This window comes from Arvicola amphibius, chromosome 6 (assembly GCF_903992535.2).
Source record: "Arvicola amphibius chromosome 6, mArvAmp1.2, whole genome shotgun sequence".
Classification (NCBI taxonomy): Eukaryota; Metazoa; Chordata; class Mammalia; order Rodentia; family Cricetidae; genus Arvicola; species Arvicola amphibius.
The window spans coordinates 18,312,519-18,327,382 of NC_052052.2; the positions used below are offsets into that span (position 1 = coordinate 18,312,519).

General features: G+C 51.4%; 1 protein-coding gene across 1 annotated transcript; it reads right to left on the reverse strand.

Moving 5' to 3' along the window:
* Positions 1-593: 593 nt before the first annotated feature.
* Slc30a2 (solute carrier family 30 member 2) lies at positions 594-8,885 on the reverse strand. The gene is made up of 8 exons (XM_038333619.1): positions 8,600-8,885; positions 7,746-7,954; positions 7,449-7,595; positions 5,864-6,017; positions 4,995-5,187; positions 4,273-4,378; positions 1,366-1,500; positions 594-1,036 (listed from the first exon to the last, which is right to left on the reverse strand). Exons 1-8 carry the CDS (start codon positions 8,647-8,649, stop codon positions 891-893), a joined length of 1,140 nt encoding a protein of 379 aa, XP_038189547.1. The 5' UTR covers positions 8,650-8,885; the 3' UTR covers positions 594-890.
* Between the last annotated feature and the right edge of the window lie 5,979 nt (positions 8,886-14,864).

Here is a 14,864-nt window from a genome sequence, read left to right on the forward strand (position 1 = left end):
GTGGGCCACCATGTGGTTGCTGGGAATTGAACTCAGGACCTTTGGAAGAGCAGGCAATGCTCTTAACCTCTGAGCCATCTCTCCAGCCCCTCCAACTTCTTTTTTGAGGTACGGTCTCTCCCTGAACCTAGATTGCACAGATGTGGTTAGACTAGCAAGCTAGTAAGCCCCAGGGACCCTATTTCCACCTCCTACTAAGTCCAAGGTGCATAGCACCCAAACCCAGGTGCTGTTCCTGTCTCTGTGGCAGGCCTCTACCCAGTGTCATCTCCCCAAACTGACCAAAAAACCCTAAGCCAGCTTGCCCCCAACATGCTGAGCTTTCTCAGTGTTTTGATCACACACACACACACACACACACCCATTACAGCCATTCAGCTGTTTACAGAACTCCACTGCAGACCCTAACTCAAAGGCGTGACTTTCTTTCTCCCTTCTCCCTAGCTCCTAGCAGCATCTGCTGAGATGTACAGCTTGCCTGGCTTGTGTGTTTTTCCTCGCACAATCTATCTAATAAAATGGTCTTCAAAGTATCTTTCTGAGTCTGTTTCAAAATTCTTTTATCAATGAGACTAACCCCTACAAAAGGAAGCCTGTGTGCCCGGTCAGGTGTCTGGACATGTATAGGACACCCCAGAGTCCCCTTCTGTGGCTCCGTGCCTTTCCAGCTGGGACATTAGGAAGGACGCCAGCTGAGGATCCAGCCCAAACACAGTCCTGGAGAAGGACATCCTCATCTGCCTCAGGCGCATCCTGTGGGCTCATAGGTCAACGAGAGTCCCACTGGTATGGACCAAGGCAGGCTGTGCCTTGAACCTGGCATCCTGGCTGGACACTCAATGCACCGCCATGCATCCTGGCCATGCCTCCAATGGTGTCTGACCAGATAGTCAGTCTGAGGGGCCTTGGCACGCCTGGCAGTCCTTCATTTCTTCAGAGTAGCTCTCAATCTGGATGGTCATGATGTAGAAGTTGAACCTCCCCTGGAGGCGGTCCCTAGCCACCTTCAGCACAGCCTGGGCATCAGCATTCTGAGCTGGGAAGAGAGAAAAGTGGGATCCTTGGCCTCACGTCTACCCCTGGGGCACAAATAGGGGACAAGCAATGCCGGGGCTATCCTGCACCAGACATGCCCGAGAGCAAGGAAAGCACTGGCCTCACAGCTTGAATGTGTCTCCCCCACCGGCTCACCCCCTGCTCCTGCAGAAATGATCGGACCACCCCAAACAAGGCCTCCGTTATCTATCTCCATAAATGCAGTGTAAGGCTCAAAGGGCATTTCGATGCTCAGCGTGTGGCCAGAGCTTGGCACACCCTCAGGAACAGCCTGGGGGCCTCTGGCTGCTGCTCTTCACCTTCACTCACCGATAGCTATGTGGACAGACAGCACCGGCTGAGCCACTGTCAGCGCCCAGATATGCAGGCTGTGCAAGGCCTCCACCCCATCCACGGACAGCAAGAGATTCTTCACGGCTGTGAAGTCCACACCTTTGGGAGTCCCTGGGAAGAGTGAGCACAGTGGTGAAGGACACTACCCTCCCATCACGCGCCATTCCTCCAGAGCCGCCTTGGCCAGCAGGTCACCTGTGGCTCCCACCCCTCAGTCTGTCCTGTTACACCAAACTGGAATGACCTCGTGGATTTATCTGTTGTGTCTAGAATGGAACTCTGAGCACATGAGTCTGTTCTGCTCACAGGTAAATGGTGTCTATTTGATTTTAGACAGAGTCTTGCTATGTACCTCCAAGCTGGTCTTAGACCCCAATTCTGCTTCACCTTCCTGGGTGCTGGGATTACAGGGGTGGCCCCACCAGGCCCTGTGAGGCCAGACATCTTGATGAAGATAGCCTGGAAGCCCCAGACCAGCACCCTACTCTTTTCCACCTGTCCCTGACCCCCTAAAAAGCCATGGCTTAGGCCTAAGCCCCAACGCCTAAAGTGTAGGAAACCGTGTGGATTAGACTAGGAGTTCCAAACACCATTCAGTGCTGCTGCTGAGGCAGGAACAGGGTTTGGGCGCCCAGAGACCCATGGTAAAGGACCGAACTGGTGTGGAGTCTCTCGGCAACTGTGGTGGTGCACGCCTATATTTTCAACATGGTAGAGGCTGACGCAGTCCAGTCTGAGCTGCATCTAGAGACCCTGTCTCAAAACCAGGGGATTACAGAGATGGCTCAGAGGTTAAGAGCGCTGGCTGCTCTCTCCCAGAGGTCCTGAGTTCAATTCCCAGCAACCACATCTGTAATGAGATCTGGTGCCCTCTTATGGCACACAGGCATACATGCAGGCAGAACACTGTATACATAATAAATAAATCTTTAAAAGCCAAAACAAAACAAAAAACCTCAGTGTGTTTTTAAAAAAAAAAAAACAAAAAAAACCAGCAACAACAAAAACCAACGGGATTAGAGAGGTGGTTCAGTAATGGAGAGCACTTGTCTCTCTCCCAGGGGACCAAGGTTCAGTTCCCAGCACCAGGAAGGTGGATGCAGGCAGATCTCTGTGAATTTGATGTAAGACCATGTTTCAAAAATAAAATTTAAAAAAGCTGCTGGGTGTGGGGTGCATGCTTTTAACCCAGCACTTGGGAGGCAGACTTTGAGGCCAACCTGATTTTGAGTTCCAGGACAGCCAGCGCTACACAGAGAGAGACCCTGTTTCAAACCCTGCCCCCATCTCCAACAAAAACAACCCCAAACACCGGAACCAAATCCCAGTCTTCCTGGGAAAAAGCACCTGATGGCTGGGGGTGGGGCTCCAGGTGTTACCAAGGCCACCCAGCCACGGGACCAGCAAGGGCCCTGCACATTCCAAACAAGGGAGGAGGCAGCCCTGGGCCCACGGGGAGGAAGAGCACAGGCTGGGAACTATCTAGGAACCGGCTCCTGATCAACTCAGAGCTCTAAGGACCTGTGTTAGGTTGTAGACGTCCACTCACACTCTAGTGTGCGGGTTCTCCAGACAGACACGCCGCCCCTGAGGCGGATTAGTGAGCCACAGGCTGAGGGAACCCCAAAGTCAGGCTGGGGAGATAATTGCTGCTAACAGCACCTAGGTCTGTTTGATCTCCCAGAACTCACGCTAAACACCACGCACACATGCATGTGGCACAGTAGTAATCCTAGACAAGGCAGATGCCTTGGGACCGACTGACTGGCCAGCCAGCTTGGTCTAATTAGAGAGTTCCAGAGGGTAAAGTGAGGACCTGAGTTCAGGTGCCCAGTACCCACAAGAAAAACAAAGACAAGACAGGTGTGGCTGTCCTCCCCAGTAACCCTAGAGCTGAGAGGGGGGTGGAGGACAAGCCGACCCAGCTGGCTTGCTGGTCAGTGAGCTTGGAGAAACTAGACAGCTCTAGGTTCCATAGGAGACCTTAATAAGCTATTAAATAATTAATTAAGGGCTGAGTGGTAGTAGCACACGCATGCCTTTAATCCCAGCAGAGGGAGGTGGATTTCTGTAAGCTCGAGGCCAGACTGGTCTACAGAAAGTTTCAGGACAACAACAACAAAACAAAAAAGGAACGGAGAGATGGCTCAGAGGTTAAGAGCACTGGCTGCCCTTCCAGAGGTCCTGAGTTCAATTCCCAGAAACTACACGGTGGCTCACAACCATCTGTAATGAGATCTGAGTCCTCTTCTGCCGTGCAGGCATATATTTATTTATAATAAATAAATAAATTTGAAAAGCAAAACAAGCCGGGCGGTGGTGGCGCTCGCCTTTAATCCCAGCACTCGGGAGGCAGAGGCAGGCGGATCTCTGTGAGTTCGAGACCAGCCTGGTCTACAAGAGCTAGTTCTAGGACAGGCTCTAAAGCTGCAGAGAAACCCTGCCTCGAAAAAAAAAAAAAAAAAAAAAAAAAAGCAAAACAAATAAAAAATAAAAAACCAGCTAAAATAAGGTGACCCAGGAATGGTACTGCATCCCGGAAGCAGAAGCGAATGAGCTCCTGTGGGTTCAAGGCCAGCTTACTCTACTCCGTGAGACCCTGGTCTCAAAATTAGGGTGAGAGCTTGGTATGGTGATGCACGCCTTTAGTCCCAGCACTCGGGAGGCAGAGGCAGGTTGATCTCATTGAGTTAGAGGCCAGTTTGCTCTACAGCATGAGTTCTAGGGCAGCAAAGGCTACACAGAGAGACCTTGTCTTGAAACAAAACAACAAAAATCAGGCTGAGGAAGATACGCCACTGTCAACCTCTGGTTTCTACACATGACAGACGAACAAAGCCATCTGCATACACCCCACCTCCAAACCCCACAACTCTGAGGTACCTTCCATGAGAACCAAGATCACATCTCTCAGGATGGTTAACGTCGTCCCCAAGACCAGGATGGAGAAGAGGAAGGTGCAGATGGGGTCCACATACTTGTACTCAGGCTGCAGGAAAAGGACATAAGACATGGGCTCACTGGCATCCACCTGGGTCTCCCCATCATCTCCCAGCATCCACCTGGGTCTTCCGATCTCCCTCTTACCAGCACAGTATGGGGGGGGGATTCTCTTTTCAGGGTGAGCATGGGACTCACTCTAGCCTTGTCTTTGAATTTTCTACTCTATTCTGTAGAAAACCTCAGGACACATCTCTTCCTAAAGAGCTAAGGCACAGGCAGAGCTAAAGAGGAAGGTCAGCATCTGATTCACCATTCCCATTTTATAGATGGGGAAACTGAGGTTCGATGAGACCTCAGCCACACACATGGCTCGCTTTACATCTCACTGCCTCTGTGTAACAGGCAATGCCTGGGCTTCAGCAGCCCACAGTCCTGGGCTGGGAAACGGTACAAGTAACAACCTTTCTGAATGTATAAAGCACAGTTGCCTACCTTTTGGGCTTGTTGTAGAGGTAAAAGGAGCCAGCACTCAGTCAGTGTTAAATAAATATTCCTTCCCTTTCTCTACCTTCTCATCCTAAGCTGGAGGGGGCCTAACATGGGGGAAAAGCCCCGCACAGAGCCAGGCACTACCCCACCTCCCTCCCGGTGCCCACTCTGACCTTGAAGTATATAATGTAGGCAGCCACCAGGACACCCACACTCTGCAGAAGGTCCCCGATCACATGGATGAAGGCTGCTCGGACACTGGCGTTCTCCTGCTGCTGTTGGCTGTCTTCATGGCTTTGGTTACCATGGCTGTGCCCATGTCCATGGCTGTGCCCATGTCCAGACTGATGAAGGGCCAACCCCATTCTAAGAAAACAGACAAGACTCAATGAGGTAACAAAGGTTTCAAGTCAGCCAGGCACAGTCTATCCATTAGGGCTAGCCTCCCGAGGGTGAAATTCTGGAGGCCCCATCACTCAGTGACTGACCCTCTTAGGCGTAGAAATCTAGTCCTACAGCCTTAGCTCATAGCCACAGGGCAGAGTTCTGCCCACAGCGGGAGACTGACTGGGTGCAATACCCCAAAGCTGAGTTTCAGAGCAAGGGGGCACCAAGGAAGTCATCCAGTTCATCTCCTCATGGTACAGGAGGGGAACCTGAGACGAGAGAGCCAAGGAGACAGAAGGCCCAAACCTGTGATTTACCCACCCCCTCCATCTCTTTTACTGAGACCAGTTCTAGCCACGCCAGCCTGACTTGCCCTTTGGTTCAGCATGAACCAGAAGCACCCCCTTTCCTGTGGGTAGCCTCCAAGTTTATTCTCTGACATGTAACATGGGGGAAAGGGGGTTTGAAATGGTGGAGGTGCAGACCTATAACTTCTCATGTCCCTGGCCTAAGGTCTAAAGGAGAACCCATGTATACCAGGAAATTCTGTGTTGGGAAGGGAGCATGGACTCCTTCCACTGGGAGCTGATGGAGGTTTGCATATGGGGATGGGGGAGGGGGAGGGTTAATTATAGGAAACTGGGGTCACACTCACATGATGTTCACAGCCACAGCGCAGGCCGACGTGATTAACATGGTGCCCCCTTTGATCTCATAATCTCCAGAAATCAGACGCTGCACAGCCAGGTACACCAGCACCCCAGTTACCACCCAGATGGACAGCACAGACACCAAGGCTCCGAGGATCTCTGGATAAGAGCCCAACCACAGGAACAACCTCAGCCTGGGCCCTAAGGGTGGGAAGGCCCACTCCCTCCATGTAAGCCCCTCTCCACTGCGGTCAGGATCTCTCTTTGGTGTTTCCTGAAGACATGCCTCATCCCGCCAACTCATATATGAGAACTCATATTTAGAATCATTTAGCTCAACCTTGTTTGCTGAACATGGGAAGAAACATATTTATATATACACACATATACATAATATATAATATACATATATATTATATTATATTATTATATTATATTATATCCAGCATGGCGGTGTACATCTCTAATCCTAGAATGTGGGCTGCTAAGGCAAAGGGACTGCCTGAGTTTGATATTTATGTTTTTTGTGGGCTCACTATGTAGATCAGGCTGGCCTTGAACTCAAGAGATTCATCTGCCTCTGCCTCCCTTGTGCGGGGATTAAGGGCATATACCTAATTTTCCTACCCAAATCAAGGTAAGGTCACTACCTAATTTAATTAAAGGTAACAGAAGAGGGCCCAGACTTCCCAGAGCTGGAGTTAAGCTACAGCCAAGAGCAATGGATGCCAGCGGCTAAGCCACCTCAAGTTCCTTGTTTTGCTCAACTGACAAATGGAGGCTGAGGGCACGGGCCATCTCTCCAGAGAGGAAAGGGACACTGCCATCCAGAAGGGAACTAACAGCTTAAGGCGGTGTTTACTGACCTTTCCCTACCCCACAGGGCATCCATAGTGACAGGCAATGCCAGTGCTATTGTCTTTTGTTCTGGGCCACTATTTCCTAAGCAAGAAAGGTGGACTTTGCTTCTCCATTAACTCCCAGATAACTGGCACCAAGTCTGTCCCATCAGATTGGGAGTTCCTGGGGGACAGAGGCCAAAGCAGACATTCGGCCTTACTCCGGGCAATCCTGTCATGGCACAGGCCTCAATTCCAGTCCTTGGGAGGTTGTGACAGTAGCGTTACTGTGTTTGGCACCAGCCAGGGTTATACAAGTGAGTTAGAAGCCAGCATGGATGACCTATCAACATCCTGTTTATAAAAAAAAATGAAAACAAGGGCTGGAGAGATGACTCAAGAGGATAAGAGCACTAGCTGCTCTTCCAGAGGTCCTGAGTTCAATTCCCAGCAACCACATGGTGGCTCACAACCATCTGTAATGAGACCTGGTGCCTTCCTTGCACCATTGCATGCTTAATAAATAAATCTTTAAAAAAAAGAAAACAAAAACAAACTAGCTGGGTGTGGCACATGTCTGGAATTGCAAGACTTGGGAGGTGGGGACGTGAGGAGGGTCAGGGATCTCAAGGCCAGCCTGAGCTACTAGAGGTGCAGTCTCAAAAAACTGAAAATTCCAAACAAAAACTCTATTCTGACCCGGGCTTTCTCTCTTGGATCAACCCTGTCTGTGGCCCACAAAGATCCTTACCAGCTCGCTGCCAGCCAAAGTTCATGGTCTTAGTGGCTGGTCGGGAAGACACCCAGAGGGAGAAGAGACTAATGAGCATGCTGGCAAAATCCGTAAGCAGGTGGGCGGCATCTGTCATAATGGCCAGGCTGTGTGCCAGGTATCCACCTGCAAAGTGCAAGCCTGGAATGAAGTTCCCCCAAGGAGTTAGCTCCCCCAGTCCTATACACTGGGGAGACTCTAAGCCCTCGAAGACAAATGCTGGGATCAGGGTCTCTGCACTGGCCAGATGTACTGTTAATACGCCCATGGCCTTACCAATGATTTCCCCAATCATGAACACTAGGCAGATGGCAGAGGCCACGTAGAGCTTGCGCCGGGCCGTCTGCTTCTTGGGGTCAGGGTGACTACCAGCGTCCTTCTGGGCATGGCAATAATGGTTGCTCTGGATCGCCAGCTCAACAGCAGGCAGGTTCACAGGAGGGGCCCTGCCAGCCTCAGTCTTCCACAGAGATCCTAAGTATGACCTGGAGGTGAAAGGAAGGAGAGAAACACTCAGCCGGGAGGAGGGAGCACAGAGTCAGTCTCTAGGAGTACTGCTGGCCCCGTGTTTCCAGAAAAAGTTAACAACAGTGCCTGCCAGGTGGTCAGAGGTAAAACGCCAATGATACAGGGGGATGCCGGGGAAGTGAGTCTTGGGACCTTGTTCTAAGTCGTTCCCTCCTCCTCCACTCCTTCCCAGGTCTAGAGGACTGTCTTTAGGAACTAGCCAAAGGGCAGGCCGTCCAGTCGAGCACAGAGAAAAAGCAGAGTCCTGGCTCAAGACAGTAGCCTGGAATGTAGCGCACCGCACCCGAGGGCACAGGGCCTCCCCACCTCAAGGCTGCATGGGATCAAAGTGCTGGAGTGAAGGTGGGGTTCCAGGCACCCGACTGTGTTCAACTGGGGCGCCCCAGCAGGCAGTGTTCAGGATCTGTAAGCTTGGTCAGGTGAGACAGGTGATCCCCGGGGCTAAGAGGCCATCGCCAATTTCCTCTTTCCCTTGCTTCACCCCATCCCTCTGGCGGGATCCCAGGTTCAAGCCCCCGCCCGGACCAAACACAGCCAGGACGGCCAAAGAGGAGGTGCCTGTGATGCCGCCCAGATTCCCGCCCCTTGGGGCTTAAACTTACCGGGCTCCGCTCGTGCTCTCCAGCAGGTTCTGCTTGTCCACGGCCGGCATGCCGCCTCTCCCACAGTGCGCCCTCGAAGTTGCGCGCCGGACGATGGCAGCGTGCACTCGCCTTCCGCTCGGGTCCCGTCGCTGCGCCCCGTGCCCGCCCGCTTTATTACCGGCCCTCACCACCCCGTGTGAAGCCGCCCGCCGCGCGTCGTGTGCAAAAGCCCGCGGGGAGGGGGGAAGGGTGAGCGGCTGCAAAGGGAATCGCGGCTCTGCCCCCTACACTGATCCCCTGCGTCCCGAGCCTGAAGGAGCCCAGCGGCTTGCGACCAAAAGCTTAAGGGTCTTTGCCCGGAGCAAAGGATTTGTTGAGAGTTGTCCAGAGTTGTTAAGTTAGGACTGAGTGACCGAAACCCCCAGTCTTACTGGCATCCCATAGTTAAATCTTAGGGTGTGAGTTTCTAGAAAATCGGCCGGGCGTGGTGACGCACGCCTTTAATCCCAACACTCCCGAGAGGAAGCAGAGGTAAGCGGATCTCTGTGAGTTCGAGGCCAGCCTGGTCTCCCTCCATAGTACGTTCCAGAACAGTTAGGGCTTCTTTACACAGAGAAAACCTGTCTCCAAAAACCAAGAAAGAGAGAGAGGCCTTAGGGCAGGGATGTGACTACTGGCAGAACGAATGGGGACTCCTGAGGCTACAGGTCGGGCTTTCAGCTACAAAGAGAGACTTCCCGGAAGTTTGATCCATCTTCTTTTCTAGGGAGTGATACTCGGGTGGTGGGCTGGGGCGCAGGCTGCGGGCCGGGTCTGCCTCCTTCTGCAGGGCGTGGGGGAGGGTGCCTACGTGGGAGGGGTACACGGAGACACGCAGTATCCCAGGGTAGTATCGTTGGAGTCACAGACCCAAGCTTCCCTTGAAAAAGCACCAGTTCCTTCTGCCTAGCGTTGAGATTAGGATCTGGAGTGGCCGGCTTTATCTCCACCTCTACAAAGAACAGTGCCCTGTCTTGTTGTTTAAGAGAAAACACGGTCACCGGTGTGATGCCCCACACACCTGTTTAGACCATAGTCCACATTTTCTGGGGCTTGGGCCCTATTCCCCCCTCCCCCCAGTGTTGGCCTCTGATAGGTAGCTTGCCTATAGTCTGTGGGGGCAGGGCTAGGGTTGTAGCTCAGCTGGTAGGGTGCTTGCCTGGTGTGCAGCCCACCTCTGTAAAGGTGGAAGGGAAAAAAAAAGATCAGAAGTTCAAGGTTATCCTTGGCTATATGGCTAGCCTGAGGCCAGCCTGGGATACTTCACAGTTGCAGGCCCTGTCTCAAAAACCAACAATAAACCCACACCAAATCTTCTCAGAGGACTGGGTAACAGGACAAGTGTTTCTGGTCAGAGTGCATTGAGCATTCAGCTGATCGGGAAGCAGGGACCAGAGGACTCTTCTAGGAAGGACCTCCAGTGGTCTGCCCGGCTTAGTGTTGAGAACCTAGTTGGGTGCCCAACCTGTGAAGTAAGACTGAAACACGTGACACAGCTGCACACGCCTGTAACCGCAGGGATTAAGGAGCCTTAGGCGGAAGGAGCTCGGAGTTTGAGGCTAGCCTGGACAGTTTACTGGGACCCTGTTTGGCTAGAGACAGTCTCCCTATGTAACCTAGGCAGGCTTGGAATTTGTGAACCTCCAGGATTGCGAGCTAGTGCTCTCTCTCCCCCGCCAACTAATTCCCTCCCGAGGAAGGCAGAAGAAACTAAAATCTTTCTTAGGACTTCTCCAATACAAAAACAAAAACAAAGCTCAGAGTTCCAGAAGCTTCCGAAACCAAACATAGGAAGGCTCCTGGAAGTTGGTGTTCCTGGAGAAGGCAGTGTCCCCACCCCTTCCCAGAAGCCCTGCCCTCTGTCCCTTATCTAGATTCTTTGTGGTGAATTAGTAAGAGTTAGCTTTCCCCGGGTTCTTAGTGTTAGTGGCTGGAGGGTACCCAGGAGGGAAGCTGTGAGATGAGACCTGGGGCTCTGCCTGGCATCAACCAAGCACCACAGGCAGACTGAACTGAGTTTGTGGAAAACCTGCTGTGGTCCACTGTAAAATTAGTTTCCTGCTGTGTGGGCATCTGGTGTCCAAAGCCCAGCCTTGAGAATTTGAAGTCGGCTTTCCTTTGTGTCCGCAGAAAGGACCTTTTGTTTGTTTTTCGAGACAGGGCTTCTCTGTTCCTTTGGAGCATATCCTGGAACTAGCTCTTGTAGACCAGGCTGGCCTTGAACTCAAGAGATCCGCCTGCCTCTACCTCCCAAGGGCTGGGATTAAAGGCGTGCGCCACCACCGCCCACCAAAAAGACTTTAATTGACTTGCAAGCTGCTGCTCAGTGATTTGAGTGCTGGGCTAGTATTGCTAGGGCCCTGGGTTAAATTCCAAAATGTACACACGTGCATACACACACAAACTCACTCACCCAACCAAAAATTTCATTTAAAACTTCAGCAAGGGGGCTGGAGAGATAGTGGTTAAAAGAACTCACTGCTTTTCCTTACATTAGCCAGCCACTTCGGCTACCCACCCCTTTTTGTACCTTTGACCTCTCCCCACTTGGCCCAGCTCAGTCTGGTCATGTCCACTCTGGACTCTCCCAGATGTCCCTGCTTCTAGCTATGCTCTCCTCTCTGACACAGCACAATAAACCTTCTCCTCCACCACACCTAGAAGCAGTCATTGTTGTTCTTTTAAAAATGCTGCAAGATCCCCCGCTGCTGTAGGTCCCAAATGGTGGTAGCAGGCCATGTGGCAGCAGACAGCGGGCCCTGGGAGCAGCCAGTCCCAGGCAGAGACGGCTGCCGGTCCCCGAGCAGTGGCTGGTCCCAGGCAGGGAGACACATGGTGGGCGGGCAGAAGACAGAGACAAGGATAGACACGACATGCAGAGTGAGGTTGAAGATTTATTCAGGGGGTTATGAAGGGGGAAGGGGGAAGGCGGGGGGAGGGGGGGGAAGGAAGGGAGAGGGGGAGAGGGAGAGGGGGAGAGGAAGACAGGGAGAGAGAGAGAGACAGAGAGAGGGAGGGAGGGAGGGAAGGAGGAGAAGAGGGACAGGGCGGAAGTGGGGAGAGAGGCAAAAGCTGCCTCTCAGAAAGGAAGACAGAAAAGAGAGAGAGCTCAGGCCGGAAGCTGAAGATCAGCCTGCCTCAGTGGATGGGGGAGTGGGCGTGGCTTGTCTCTTAAAGGGACCAGGGACCAAAACCATAACAGTCACGTCTTTCCCTTCCCTTTTCCTTTCTCTTTCAGACAGAACGTCTCCCAGTGCAGAGAAGGGAGGCACCTAATGCGGCTCACTAAGCCTCTTAAAGGACGTGTACGTGACTTTCCAAGAAGTGTCATACCGCAGACATCAAAGAAACAAGTGTGGGTCAAAGAGGGACACCCCGAAAGTGTCACGATGGCAAAACTGGTAGAGTCTACAGTCACCCAGTGCTGTTGGCATTGTGGACAAGTGAGTTGAGGCCCAGCTTCTGAGAGAATCAGTGTGCACGCTGAGCAAAGGTCTGAAATGACTTCCTGAAATAGGGAAAGGAAAATACAAACCAAAGAGAGCGGTACCTGGGTCCTACTGAAGTACCAGGCTGCTCTACCCAGAGAGGCATGCGCGTGAGAGCTAAGAGGGAGGAGCCCATCCCCTGCCAATTCGTGGTGTAAGACACAAAAATAAAATAGAAGGCCTCAGTTTTAAAAGTATTTTTCTTTTATTAAAGATTTGTTTATCTTTATTGGGTGTGCGGGTGTGTTCTGCCTGCATGTATATATGTGTACCTGGAACCTTGGAGTCAGAAGAGGGCTTTGGCCCCATTCCCTGGAACTGGAGTTAGAGACAGTTGTGGGCCACCATGTGGTACTGGAAACCAAAGCCAGGTCCTCTGCAATAGCAGCCAGTGCTTCTGAGTCATCTCCCTAACCCCAAAAATGTTTTTCTTAATTAGTTTGAACTGTGGTGTCTTCTCCCCTCTCAAAAAAAAAAAATGATTAAAAAAGAAAACCAGGTGTGTGACAGCAGCAAGAACAGAGTCATGACCCATGCAAGAGTGAAGAGCTGACCTTTAATTCCAGCACTCGGGAGGCAGAGGCAGGCGGATCTCTGTGAGTTCGAGGCCAGCCTGGTCTACAAGACCTAGTTCCAGGACAGGCTCCAAAGCCACAGAGAAACCCTGTCTCGAAAAACCAAAAAAAAAAAAAAAAAAAAAAAAAGAGTGAAGAGCTGGGCTGGCACAGAAAGCTTCCAAGGTGCACTGGCTGGTTTTGTGTGTCAACTTGACACAAGCTAGAGTCATCAGGAAAGTACCTCAATTGAGGAAATGCCTCTGTAAGATCTGACCGAAAGCTGGGCAGTAGCGATGCATGCGTTTAATCCCAGCACTTGGGAGGCAGAGGCCGGCCTGGTCTACAGAGTGAGTTCCAGGCCAGCCAGAGCTACACAGAGAAACCCTGTCTCGGAAAACAAAACAAGTGATGTCTCTTTATAGCAACAGAAGCCCTACAACAGCTAAGTAGATTAATAAGAGAAGTGGGAGCGGAACAAAAACTAACAAACTCATCTATAGTTCAGACTGGCCTTGAATTCCTGATTCCCCTGCCTCTACTCCAGAAGCACTGGGATTGTAGGCTTGAGTCACCACACTTGGTTTATGCTGTGCTGGGGATTGAAGTCAAGAAGACATCGTGAGCCGGGCGGTGGTGGCGCACGCCTTTAATCCCAGCACCCGGGAGGCAGAGGCAAGTGGACCTCTGTGAGTTTGAGGCCAGCCTGGTCTACAAGAGCTAGTTCCAGGACAGGCTCTAAAAAAGCTACAGAGAAACCCTGTCTCGAAAAACCAAAAAAAAAAAAAGAAAAAAGAAAAAAAAAAGACTTCGTGAAAGGTAGACATCAGTAAACTCTATATCCTAGGCTTGTTTTTGTTTTTGAGATAGGGTTTCTCCGTGTAAAAGCCCTGGCTGTCTTGTGTACCGTCCCTACTACGTGTACTAAGGTACTATGCCAGCAGTGCAGTCTGCACTACAGGACCATTCCCAAGCCAGGCAAGGGCCTGGAGATTTAAACACACAAAGATACACAGAGACATGGGCCCTTGAAACAAGAATGCCCTCTTTATTGTGTACCAGAGCCGCTTATATATGGATCCTTATATATGGGGCCACGCCCCAGCCAAACACACCAGAAACCATTCCCTTGCCATCAGGAACTTCTGAGGGTCTCGTGCTCAGAGCAGCTGCGAACACAGGAAAACAAGTTGTTTTGCTCAGAGCAACTGCAAGCATAACAAGTTGTTTACAGGAAATTCAGGGTCTGGGTCAACAGCCCCCAACAGTCTTGGAACTTGCTGTGTAGACCAAGCTGGCCTTGAACTCATAGAAATCCACCTGCCTCTGCTCCCCAAGTGCTGGGATTAAATGCATGTGCCACTATTGCTAGGCTTCCCTAAGGCTTGTTTCTGTCAAAACCACGCCTAACCATGTATCCCTGTCTGGTCTGACCCTTGACTTGTAGCCGAGTGTGGTCTCAAACTCATGACGGTCCTTCTGCTGAGACTCATGCAGATTACAGGTGTGCACACTAACAGCCAGCTTCATCAGTGTGGTTTTTTTGGTTTTCTTTTATTTGGTTGGTTTTTCGAGACAGGGTTTCTCTGTAGCTTTGGAGCCTGTCCTGGAACTAGCTCTTGTAGACCAGGCTGGTCTCGAATTTATAGAGATCCACCTGCCTCTGCCTCCCAGGTGCTGGGATTAAAGGCGCGCGCCACCACTGCCCAGCTCATCAGCTTTTGTTTTATAAAACAAGGTCTCAGACTGGCATCAAACTTGCTGTGTAGCTGAGGGTGACCTTGAACATCAAATCTTCCTGCCTCCACCTCCCAAATGGTGGGATCACAGGTGTGCACCACCAAGCCCCACCTTCACCAACTCTCAGCTTTTTGGCTTTATCTTTTTTATTTTGAGACTGGGCCTATCTGCAGAGGCCTGACTGTCCTTGAACTCACAGAGATCCACCTGCCTCTGCCTCCCAAGTGCTGGGATTAAAGGCGTGCGCCACCAGGTCAGCTTCCTTTTGTTTTCTGTTTCCGGTGTTTGTGTCGTTCTGTGTTCCGCTTGGCTGTAGATGAACTGACTCTGCACTGCTCTCTGAGACTGGAAAGGGATTACAGACTGGCTGACTCTTAATTCTTTTCTCCTCAAAATGAAACAAATCAAAACAAAGAAAAACAGATTAAAAGAGGGTTGGGGCACCCTGTAGGTCAGGGTAGT